Below are 11,438 nucleotides of genomic sequence, written 5' to 3'. Positions count from 1 at the left end.
TGCTTAGTATGCACTGTGAGTTTCATTGCTTCTGCTATTTCCGTCCTCAGCTATAAAGATGTTTCATCTTCACACCTTTGCACCTACTGAAAACTGTCAAGATGCAGCACATAGAAGAGCTACTCACTCCTGCTGCAGTCGTGTTTTAATGGCTTCATAAGTGAAGCAAATGGCACAGAGGGCTGTTAACCCAGGACCATGATGTGGTTCCAGGAAGTCCCCAACAACCTGAAGAATAAAAGTGTTATCTACAAATAATCCCAGTTACAGTGGACAGTAGGGCCGTCACTTTCACTTTCCCAAGACAAAGTGGGATTTCTCTGTTTCATGCACAGTAGACTGTGACATGATAACTTTTCAGAATCTCTCAGGCCTTAAAACAGAAAGTCATCCACTTCCATCTTGAAGAACCACAATTCAATTAAGTTTTTTACTTCATTATGTTTTCCTCATCATTGTAAGATTTTGCCTAAACTGTGAAATGCAACTAAATGGCCTCTCTCCTTTCCTTACAAGAATGTAAGACACTGTCACAGTAAATATTATGTTCTATTATGTATTGATGTGTAAGATTTATCACTAATTATATTCTCTCTGCTTTATGTATTTGTATTCAAATCTACAGATATAAATGAGTGTGAAGAAATCCTAGAACAATGTGGGAAAGACACGGTGTGCTTCAACACATTTGGCAGTTTCTACTGTCAGTGCAAGGATGGGTTTGCAAATACTAAAAACAAAGTTAACTTCACAACGAGAGATGGACGGTGCAAAGGTGAATGTGTGTGTTAGTGTATGCGACCAGTGTCAGAGTTTCTCTCTTGTCTGAACACTCACCTGTCTTCATTTGTTTCTCTGTCAGACATTAACGAGTGTTACGATGGCAAAGAGATCTGCGGTCACAAGGAAGATCGTATTAACCGGATTGGGAGCTACAGGTGCACCTGCCATTCTGGGTACACTAATCCCACCAATAACTTCAGACACTGCATAGGTGAGTAGTGTCTACTTTTTTGTGTCCACATTTCTCAGGTTGAAGTTGACTGGAGCTGTGATGAAACTCTCACGACACTACTGACATTAAGACTGACACGGCCGTACCCTGCTTACATTGAAGAGATGTTCGTTCCATCATGGGCTACAGCAATCCCTGCAATCTTAAGTATTCATACTATTCTCATCGAAATCATTGGCCTTGAGGAATGTCCGTCATTTCTTATGTCTCTGTCTTTTTATCCTGTCGCAGACATAGATGAATGCGAAGACGCTGAAATGAAAAAAGAAGACCTCTGTGGAATAAAAGAGACTTGTAAGAACATTAATGGGAGTTACTGGTGCATGTGTCCAGAAGGATACACCAACTATGGCAATGAAAGGACTCCATGTTCACATGAGTGTATGCATACATGGCCCCCCCTCCATTGCCATTACTTCCTTGCTTTCAAATTTTCTTCAGTTTCTTCTTCTTCGTTGGTGTTGATGTGAATGCTCGCCCTGCTTTTATGTTATTGTGTGTGTTGCATCGGATTCCAGATAATCTGTGGTGTATGTCTCGCAAGATAAAGAATAGAGTATCTGTTCAGTGCTGCTGCTTTGCTGTGTAGATTTTATCAGAACTCCTTCTCTCACGCTACACAGTGAAGTGTCAAACTCTGTCACTCATGTGTGTCTAGTGTCTTGCATGATCATGATGATCATCTTGCATGATGATCATCTGATGTTTCACTTTTTTCCATTTAGAGCTTGACTGTGAAACCTTCCAAGCCAATAGCTTGTTTAATGTCATAATGCTATGAACTGTGGGTAATTCCCTCAGGCAAAGTCAAAGATGTGGACTTATGGCGGATTTAGCAAGAATGTGCTTTAAAGTCCTTGAGTCCTTGAGTGTGGACATTGGGATTGGGTCCACTTCTACGTAGCCTGGCTATCACAGCACACTGCGTCCCTCACGAGAGTGTTGTGAATAGCTCGTGAAATAGAGCTCACTGGAGCATAGAGCGAAATGTGAAAGACAATGTAGACAGAGAGGGGGTTTGTGTAAGCAATGTGATACGGTGCCAGCGTGAAAAATGTGTTCACTTGGAAAGATATGGAGTAAAAGAAAAGACCAAGAAAGAGTGACGTGAGAGAGAGACAAGGACACACAGACAAGTGAGTGGGAGGAAGAGAGAGAGAGAGAGAGAGAGAGACAGAGAGAGAGAGAAAGGGGCGCATACTCAGATTGAGAGTCTGAATCTGAGAGAGGAGGAAAGCTGGTGAAGGTTCACACTTATTTTGCCTGCCACATACAGAATCACCCTCCACAGAAAGGATTTATCTTTTTAGCGTTCTTTTTTTGTGTCTCAAACCTTGTGGATTTCATGGACCTTGGACTGTGATTCCTTCTGAGAAGTCTGAACAATACTTTTTATTTCTTTAACTTTATGAGAGGACCTAAAATTTTATTACAGGACATCAATCAGATTTACATTTAATTCATAGTTTTGATAAAGTCATCAGCTGTACGGGGATATAGTTTGACATGGGGCCTGGGAAGGCGCTACTTATCCTGGGTAAGTCTATCAATGAGAGCACAATTTGTGTTTGTGTGTGTGAGTGTGTGACTGGGTGGAGTCATGGGTGGACGAGAACAAAATAACACTGAACAATCAGGAACATGCATGTAATTCAAAATGTGGCATACAGCTAGCTACTACTAATTATGACCACAAGCCTTCCCCCTTAATTATATGTCACCCCACACACTTTGTTGATGAAAATATATTTTATAAAAACCACACAAGTTAATCTCACTTACTAGCTTTACTAAGGGATGGTTTAAGGAGACATGAAGCAGTAAATTTTTGTGACATACATCCTTGTTCTCTGTGCATGTGTTGATGTCTGAGAGAGGAACAGAGGATTACAGCTGCAAGTAGTTACACCATCAGTCACATACACATGTTACCTATATGGACACCTCACAAACACACACATAGTCTCACCTTCACACTCTTGTTAAAACACAACAAGATAAAGAAAATGACTCCACTGGAGGATGGCAGATGAAGTCAACTTGAAGTCACAGCAGTTACTGTACAATGGATTCCAGCGGTGACTGAAAGTCATGGTACAAAATTAGTCAAAACGTATTTTAAAAGTTCATAGAAACTTCTAACTAATCCCAGAGTATAATTCACATCTCTGTTGTTGATCCATGTAATGTTCCAAACAATCGTAGCTTTTCCAATAAATTGGTAAATATGCTAAATTTTGGAGCCTGAAGAGACAATATTTCAACAAAGAGATAATGTCTTTAGCTACTGTGTGTCGTGGAGAAACTTTACTGAGCATATAGATCACTGGTGGAGGAGTGGTATCATGGTGCAGAAACAAAAATAAATAAAATTCAATTGAATAAAAAGATTTATTTTTGGTGTAGTGTCCTTTAGATAAGTGTTAAGTGTTTACTTTATTGTGTCTTTCTCATCATTGTAAGATTTTGCCTTAACTGTGAAATGCAACTAAATGGCCTCTCTCTTTCCCCACAGGCTTAATGTGTATGCTGGGGGAATGTTTCTCCCAGTGTCCAGATGGCTATAACAAAAACGGCAAAAAATGTATAGGTAATAATCTCCCATGACTTTTGATTTTAACCACCCCTCTCCACTGTCACTCTCAGAAAGAAGTGTTGCTCCCATTATGCAATACCTCTTACTGGAGTTTAGCAGGAAAAGCAGCCTTTTTTGACATTCCAATTCATTTTTCCATTTTAGGCGTTTAAGCACTGCTCATATCAAGACTGGATTACAATGAAAACAACAGTAGATGAGGTTCAAATTTTTAGATCACCACAATTTCAAGCAACCAGCAGAAATAATTACACTGCATTGGCAGTAATGATATAACCACAGACTGGTGATCATGGTGGACAGAAGTGTGGGAAGAAAAAGAGCTAACAGAGATCGCTTTAAACTAAGTTTTTACAAGAATGTAAGACACTGTCACAGTAAATATTATGTTCTATTATGTATTGATGTGTAAGATTCATCACTATAATTATATTCTCTTTGATTTATGTATTTGTATCCAAATCTACAGATATAGATGAGTGTGAAGATTTCGAGGAACTATGTGGGAACAACGCGGTGTGCTTCAACACAAATGGCAGTTACTACTGTCAGTGCAAGGATGGGTTTGCAAATATTAGAAACAAAGTTAACTTTACAACGGGAGATGGAGCGTGCAAAGGTGAGTGTGCGTGTTAGTGTATGTGACCAGTGTCAGAGTTTCTCTCTTGTCTGAACACTCATCTGTCTTCATTTGTTCCTCTGTCAGACATTAATGAGTGTTACAATAACAAAGACATCTGCGGTCACAAGGCAGATTGTATTAACCTGATTGGGAGCTACAAGTGCATCTGCCATTCTGGGTACACTAATCCCACCAATAACCTCAAACACTGCATAGGTGAGTAGTGTCTACTTTTTTGTGTCCACATTTCTCAGGTTGAAGTTGACTGGAGCTGTGATGAAACTTTGCTGAAATTATAAAACAATATACTCACCAGAATGATCAAGATGTAAGTCGACTCACCCCAACAGATGCCACAAAAATGACAATAGAGCGAGGCAGGTGTCAATCAAGTAGCTCTGCACACCCACACTACACCTGTGAGAGTGGACTAATGTTGGGCTTTTAAATAGAAAATCCACTCTAGTGGCCCTGGACACACCAGGATTTAAAAGGCCGCAAATTGATTGACCCTGCAAGAGATCAGTGAATTCACTTGCAGGGGATGAAGTAAATGTGTACTGGCTTGTTTCCAAAACATAAGGAATATTTCCAAAATTAAAAACTGCCCATCCTGAGCGAGCTGATCTTAAAAGAGGTCATAGACATTACGTTTCATCATATATTATAATTCCATGTAGTCTGGCCTTAACCACAAAGCCACCTCCTCTTGCCTCCTGCCAGCTCCAATTACAGCTCTTAACTAACTTGAAATGCAAGACATCTCATGACACTACTGACATTAAGACTGACACGGCCGTACCCCTGCTTACATTGCAGAGATGTTCGTTCCATCATGGGCTACAGCAATCCCTGCAATCTTAAGATTTCAAACTATTCTCATCGAAATCATTGGCCTTGAGGAATGTCCGTCATTTCTTATGTCTCTGTTTTTTTATCCTCTCGCAGACATAGATGAATGCAAAGAAGCTGAAATGAAAGACCTCTGTGGAATAAAAGGGACTTGTAAAAACATTAATGGGAGTTACTGGTGCATGTGTCCAAAAGGATACACCCACTATGGCCATGAAAGTACTCCATGCTCAGGTGAGTGTATGCATACACGGCACCCCCTCCATTGCCATTACTTCCTTACTTTCAAATTAATTATGCATCCAATGGCTTTGATATCCTCATATTCCTCGGATGCATATAGAACTGTTTGTTCACTGAATCTTGCACTTCTTACAATTTTTTCAGCCCCAGTTTCTTCTTCTTCGTTGGTGTTGATGTGAATGCTCACCCTGCTTTTATGCTACTGTGTGTGTTGCATCAGATTCCAGATAATCTGTGGTGTATGTCTTGCAAGATAAAGAATAGAGTATCTGTTCAGTGCTGCTGCTTTGCTGTGTAGATTTTATCAGAACTCCTTCTCTCACGCTACACAGTAAAGTGTCAAACTCTGTCACTCATGTGTGTTTAGTGTCTTGCATGATCATGATGATCATCTTGTATGATGATCATCTGATGTTTCACTTTTTCCATTTAGAACTTGACTGTGAAACCTTCCAAGCCAATAGCAGACCTGCACAGGTAAAACAAATGTTTAGATACCAAATTATTAGCATAATGGATGCACTGCAACAATCATAAATAAACACAATGTATTAAGTTTTTATGCAGGATTTATTTTTGTACTTGTCCCATGCAGGTCTTAGTTCAGGGTCAGTTATAGTATGACACCCTCCAGTGTCTTGCTAAAGAACATTTCAGAAGGGGCAATTTCTTTTATTTACACCCTGCAGCCCTGTAGAGTTTAGTATATGTGAACTTTAGTCTCGTCATTCTCTCTCTCACTGTCTGTATCTGTCTCTCAGTCTCTTGAAGGCCTGGTAGACATTTTATCCATGATGAGAAACAACTGTTTGGCTCTGTCTAACCCACACAATGCTAGTGAGGGGAAGACTGATGGAGAAGTGCTACTGGAGGTCAGAAAAGCCAATACAAAATACAAACACACACACATTTTTGCACATAAACACACAGTATTGTCAATTTCCCCCTTCTGTGTCCTGCAACATGGACAGAAATTTCTCATCGCCACTGAGGCCATCCTGTCCCCTGGTCACCTGAACCACAGGGAAGACATGAGTGCTTTTCTCCAAACGGTGGAGGAGTCCATTAGGCTCATTGGTCCACAGCTCAAAGACAGCATTACTGAGATGGAGACCACTGAGATAGGTAACAGGCCTTTTCCCTGGATGATAATATATATAGAGTTTAATAAATAAAAGGACATATAGGACATATTTTGTAATTAACATTATCTGTGCAGGGGGAGATTATTATATGAAATTTGTTATTTGTTTGAGTAGGTGCAAAGATTGCAGTTCAGAGGGGAAAGACTCAACCCACTGGACCAATCCTTCTGACCAATGAAAATGCTCGTCTCGACACTGACTGGACAACAGCAGCTGGGACGGGAACATATCCTGGTAAACTCTTCCTCTCTTTTCTTCTGACAAATGAGTCATGTATCAATAATGTATTAAATAATATATCACTAAATACCATCATATTTCTCATTGTCTTTATAGGCTTTGCTCTGGCTGCATTGTTGACCTACAAGAACCTTGAGAAATTTGTTAACAACTCCTTTGAGGAGCTCAAAGGACATGAAAAAAATGGCAAAAATCCCTCCTCCTTCAAGATCTCCTCTAAAGTTGTGTCTGTTGTGGTCTCCAACCCGTCCACTCAGAACCTGAGCAGCCCTGTGAACATCACACTCAGACATCTAAACGTAGCCTACTCCTGCCTGTCTTACATTCATTTCAATGTTGTGTCACTTCCTCTAATGTACAGTATATACATTGTATGGAATATAAAGAGATAAAGATTATATGGGTTTTATTTTGGTGTATTAGGAGACAGTGGAGTCCTCTGAGGTGGAATACATCTGTGCACACTGGAATGACAGAGGGGCCTGGTCCGAAGAGGGTTGCCATCAACAACAAACCAATGCCACACACAGTGTTTGTACATGTGAACTTCTGAGCAGCTTCGCTGTGCTTATGGCCCTCTATCCCATGAAGGTAAGAAATTGACACACACATCATGAAAACTTAAATTAAACATTAATTCCCTCAAGATGTTTAATGTTTGAATTTTATTGATACTTTCCACTGAGAAAATTGCTTTTAAGGCTTAACATCCAAAGAAATCATTGAAACAATCTTTTTCACTGGAAACAAATGAAAAAGTGTCACTTGTTTTATTTTTATTTCCTTTTGCAGATTCTCATGTGCTTTAAAGATGCATTAATCAATAAAACATTAATACAAGGTCAAGTGACTATGTGTAATGTGAAATGTTTCACTCATAGTGATGAACCCACAGAGAATTATCCCCTCAGGTTTACAGGTGTGTTTCTGAAACTTTACAGTTTCACTGCTCTCATCAACCCCATTTTTGGGCACAGCAAGTGAATGTTTTCTTTTGCAAAAAAGCTGTGAAAAACTGACTGTACACCACCTTCCCTGCAACAAATGGCGGCCAGAGTTAGTTTGATTGGAGCACACTGATTGATTTGCAGCCTTTAATAATGCAAACAGGCCAACGTTTCAACACTACTTAGTCAAAGAGAACAAAAGCGTAAGGCAAACACATTTATAGTCAATCTAGTACAGGTGTATATTTGTCACTGGGTAGAGGGTGGAACAAGAAATCAACCCTATTGGATAATAGATACAGGGGTGGGGATTGCCAGAGTCAATGTCCAGGTGCCACATCCATACATTAAAAACAAGACAGAAAAAGAAGAATACACTTATATCTTTGAGTTACATGAAATCAAGCACAAAGGTGCCTGTTCCAAAACATCCATATATAATGATTTAGAGGAAGCATGACACATTTAAGTCTGAATTGAGGCCAAAGGGTTCAGTTGTGTTGAAAGTATGAATCCAATATGTCTCGATGGAACAGTGAGTTAACTATATCACCATCTCAAGTTGAGGGGGAATTTTTTTCTCTTCCCCAGAACTGGCTGCACAGCCATGAGCATAATGTCATGCTGTAGCATATTCCATATTTTGAGTCCGTACAGCAGTTTCGTGTTCAGAACCACAAGGATATTTCAGTATGTAGACCACATGTGTGCTGCTGCAGTTTATGTTGTATTTTTACCAGTATGTGGATGTGTAAAATGTTTAGTATTTGAAGAGTTTGAACATTGTGCACAGTGGCCACAGTGGGTCTGCCTGTGGGTTGATCTGGAAGTTTTAATGTTAACGTTGCTCTGTGCATTGCTTGCTAACTTCTTTGTTATAAACACTTAATACCGTCATATGTCAATGTGTTTACAACTTGCTCCCAAGTTGCCAAAAAAATCTTCTTTTCCAAGAAAACAACACACACATTATGCTGTAAATGATTACACACCTTAAGGTCTGACATGTCATCTCTTCTAGCATCCCTTTGCGCTCATACTGATAACAAAGATAGGGCTGAACATGTCCCTGATGTGTCTGGTACTGTGCATCCTGACGTTCAAGTTCTGCCGCTCCATACAAGGGACACGCACCACCATCCACTTGCACCTCTGTGTCTGCCTCTTCGTGGCTGACCGCATCTTTCTGGCCGGCATTTCGAAAACCGAACCTGTGGTATGTTCGTCCAAGCAAACAGCAACTTTAGCATGGACTGCAGTAATCCAACTGTTGACCGTATGCTTAACAAGACAGCATTTTCATTAAAATGTTTACATGGGTTGAACTATTCCACTCATCTTCCTGTTTACACACTACATAGCAGAGCCCAGTTATTAATGAAAGAGCCACCCTTCACAGCACAACATCAGAGGATCTCTGTTATATTAAAGGGGCCCTCCACTGATTTTAAACATGATGTTCCCTTTACTTGTCATGAGGACTACTGCTTAGACTGTGAAAACAGTTCAGTCTTCAGTTCAGAGAAAGTGTCATTATAGGAAATGTAGGATCTAGTGTTTTATAGAGCTTGACCTATACTGCGGAATTAAAGTCAGGATATCTCTTCCTGTGCAGCTTCAATGTCATCTTGTTAATCCACAAACTTTAAGGAAGCGCAATAACAAATTGCTGATGTACTCATTTAATAATCTTATTAACGTCATTATCATCAGAACATTATATTTACATGGGAATATCTTATTCAAAGTTTACTGCAGTCCATGTAAAGACAGCATGAGACATTTCATTCCTCTACTTCTCTCCACACTTACTTTTCTCACATGTTTATGTTGCATTGCAGGGCGGCTGCAGGTTTGCTGCAGCAATGCTCCATATCTTCTTCTTGGGAGTGTTTATGTGGATGCTACTGGAAGGGGTGCAGCTGTACCGCATGGTGGTCCTGGTGTTCAATGCCACCATTCGGCCCCTATACTTATTCATCGCTGGTTATGGGACACCCCTTGTTATCGTCATCATATCGGCCATCGTTAATCCCAAGGGCTACGGCACTAAGGAGCAGTAAGTGGGTGAAGAAAAGATGAAATGTTTTGCATTAGCTTATGTGATTGCACATCGGCGGATTACAGAGAAATTCTGTTATCTATCTTGATGTTGTGAAACCCTGTCATGCACTTGTTTCCTTCCTCCTAACTGTAGCTGCTGGCTGTCACTGACAGACGGCTTCATCTGGAGTTTCTTAGGCCCTGTGTGCTGCATCACCTTCCTCAACATCTTCTTTTTCATCATCACCATCTGGAAGCTCGCCCAGAAGTTCACCAGCCTCAACCCAGACCTCTCTGAACTTAACAAAATTAAGTCAGTCTGTGTGCCTGCTTGTATGCATGTGTGTAATGTTGTAATATGTGGAGTAATGTCACACACACCTAATGCATTGCACAAGAGCTGTAACTGAGTCATCCACGTGTTAGTGCTCATGCTAATCTTTCTTTCTCTCTATATTTGTTGATCTTTCTTTAATCCCACTCCCACCCTCCCTCTCTTCTTCTGCAGAGCTTTCACAGTGACAGCTATTGCCCAGTTGTGTCTACTGGGTCTGACGTGGGTGTTTGGTTCCTTCCTGTTCAAAAAGTACATTGGTACAACAGTGGCAGCATATATCTTTACTATCCTCAACAGCCTGCAGGGAGCACTGATTTTTGTCATGCACTGCCTGCTGTCTAAACAGGTAGGAAACAGTGGTTTTGCATGTGTGTGTGCATGAGGTTAATGGAGAGATTAACACAATAGATAAAAACACAACTAAAAGAGAAAGTGTGAAACAAAGATGGAGGATTGCACTGAAATGAGGGTTGCCAGCTGTGGATTTTTTCCTGATGTTCTGCTGCCCTCTGCAGGTTAGAGAGGAGTATGCCTATTTTCTCTCCTGTTTCTGCACACCACAGAAGAAGAGATACTCGGACTTCAGCAGTACCAATCCTTCCAGTAGTCAGTCACGAGTAAGAACTCAGTGATATCTCCTCCCTCTGTCTCAGCCACAAATACTCTCTTTCTTATAAACATTGTCTTACTCAATTTCTTAACACGTGTTGTTTCTGTTCATTTAGGGTTCTCAGAGTGGGCAGCACACCGGAGAATTCCAAATATGAAGAGCTAAATCTCTTATTCTACCCCAAAGACAGACTATCACACTTTAGCAAATCTGGGACAGGCAAGCCCTGATTTTAAAGTTTTGGCTCACTTTAAATAAAAATCCAGTCATTATTAATTCACCTTTATGAATTAAACTCTGTTTCTGTTGTACCATTAAACCAGTGGTTCCGAACCTGGGGGCTAGTACCCCTCCAAGGGCTCATAGGAGAAATCATGTTGTGAGATGATTAAAAAAAATTTGATCTACTCAAATCTCATCAACATTTGCAACCTGTAATGAGGAGCAGCAAGTAGGTATTGCCCGACCATAAAGGTTCACAGGCCTTTCTCATCCTATCGAAGTTAATGAGACCACATATATGTTTTTGCAAATCAAAAAACAATTCCGACAATATGAGCAGCAGCATCTGCCAATCAATTGCATGATGGGTGAGAAAGTCTTGCATTTACCTCATTATTTTATTTTCAGAACTCTGTTAGTGAAAGTGAAGATATTTCAGTAGATTATTGGTTCATCCAGAACATATCATAAACATTATATAAGCTGTATCGCCTTTGGAGTGATTAAAAGTGATATAGACTATTTATTTCAAAGTGCAGACTATAAAGCCCACATTATGTAGGCTA

At 40.2% G+C, this 11,438-nt stretch overlaps 1 protein-coding gene and 1 long non-coding RNA gene across 3 annotated transcripts; both read left to right on the top strand.

Annotated features, from left to right (window-relative positions):
- LOC121912410 lies at positions 1–775 on the top strand. The gene is made up of 3 exons (XR_006100066.1): positions 1–276; positions 384–386; positions 743–775. It is a non-coding gene; the product is annotated as an uncharacterized LOC121912410 (long non-coding RNA).
- Positions 776–2,233: 1,458 nt separating this feature from the next.
- LOC121912303 (adhesion G protein-coupled receptor E5-like) lies at positions 2,234–11,004 on the top strand. Of its 2 annotated transcripts, none has more exons than XM_042434476.1 (17): positions 2,234–2,552; positions 3,531–3,605; positions 4,081–4,230; positions 4,318–4,449; positions 5,182–5,319; positions 5,762–5,805; positions 6,090–6,200; positions 6,300–6,453; positions 6,588–6,707; positions 6,810–7,012; positions 7,137–7,304; positions 8,682–8,876; positions 9,502–9,719; positions 9,858–10,016; positions 10,212–10,386; positions 10,556–10,657; positions 10,766–11,004. In XM_042434476.1, exons 1-17 carry the CDS (start codon positions 2,522–2,524, stop codon positions 10,805–10,807), a joined length of 2,217 nt encoding a protein of 738 aa, XP_042290410.1. In that variant the 5' UTR covers positions 2,234–2,521; the 3' UTR covers positions 10,808–11,004. The 2 variants fall into 2 exon arrangements, with proteins under 2 accessions (XP_042290410.1, XP_042290409.1); XM_042434475.1 differs by having other exon boundaries at positions 6,585–6,707.
- The last annotated feature ends 434 nt before the right edge of the window (positions 11,005–11,438 follow it).

Source organism: Thunnus maccoyii, chromosome 2, assembly GCF_910596095.1.
Source record: "Thunnus maccoyii chromosome 2, fThuMac1.1, whole genome shotgun sequence".
NCBI classification, from domain to species: Eukaryota; Metazoa; Chordata; class Actinopteri; order Scombriformes; family Scombridae; genus Thunnus; species Thunnus maccoyii.
Note: the sequence above shows the minus strand (reverse complement) of the source record. Positions and strands in the feature narration are given on the sequence as shown.

Coding starts and splice junctions, on each gene's coding strand:
- LOC121912303 (XM_042434475.1), top strand. CDS start 2,522: ATGGGGCCTGGGAAGGCGCTACTTATCCTGG. Junction 3,606..4,080: donor AAACGGCAAAAAATGTATAG/GTAATAATCTCC, acceptor CCAAATCTACAG/ATATAGATGAGTGTGAAGAT. Junction 6,708..6,809: donor TGGGACGGGAACATATCCTG/GTAAACTCTTCC, acceptor TTGTCTTTATAG/GCTTTGCTCTGGCTGCATTG.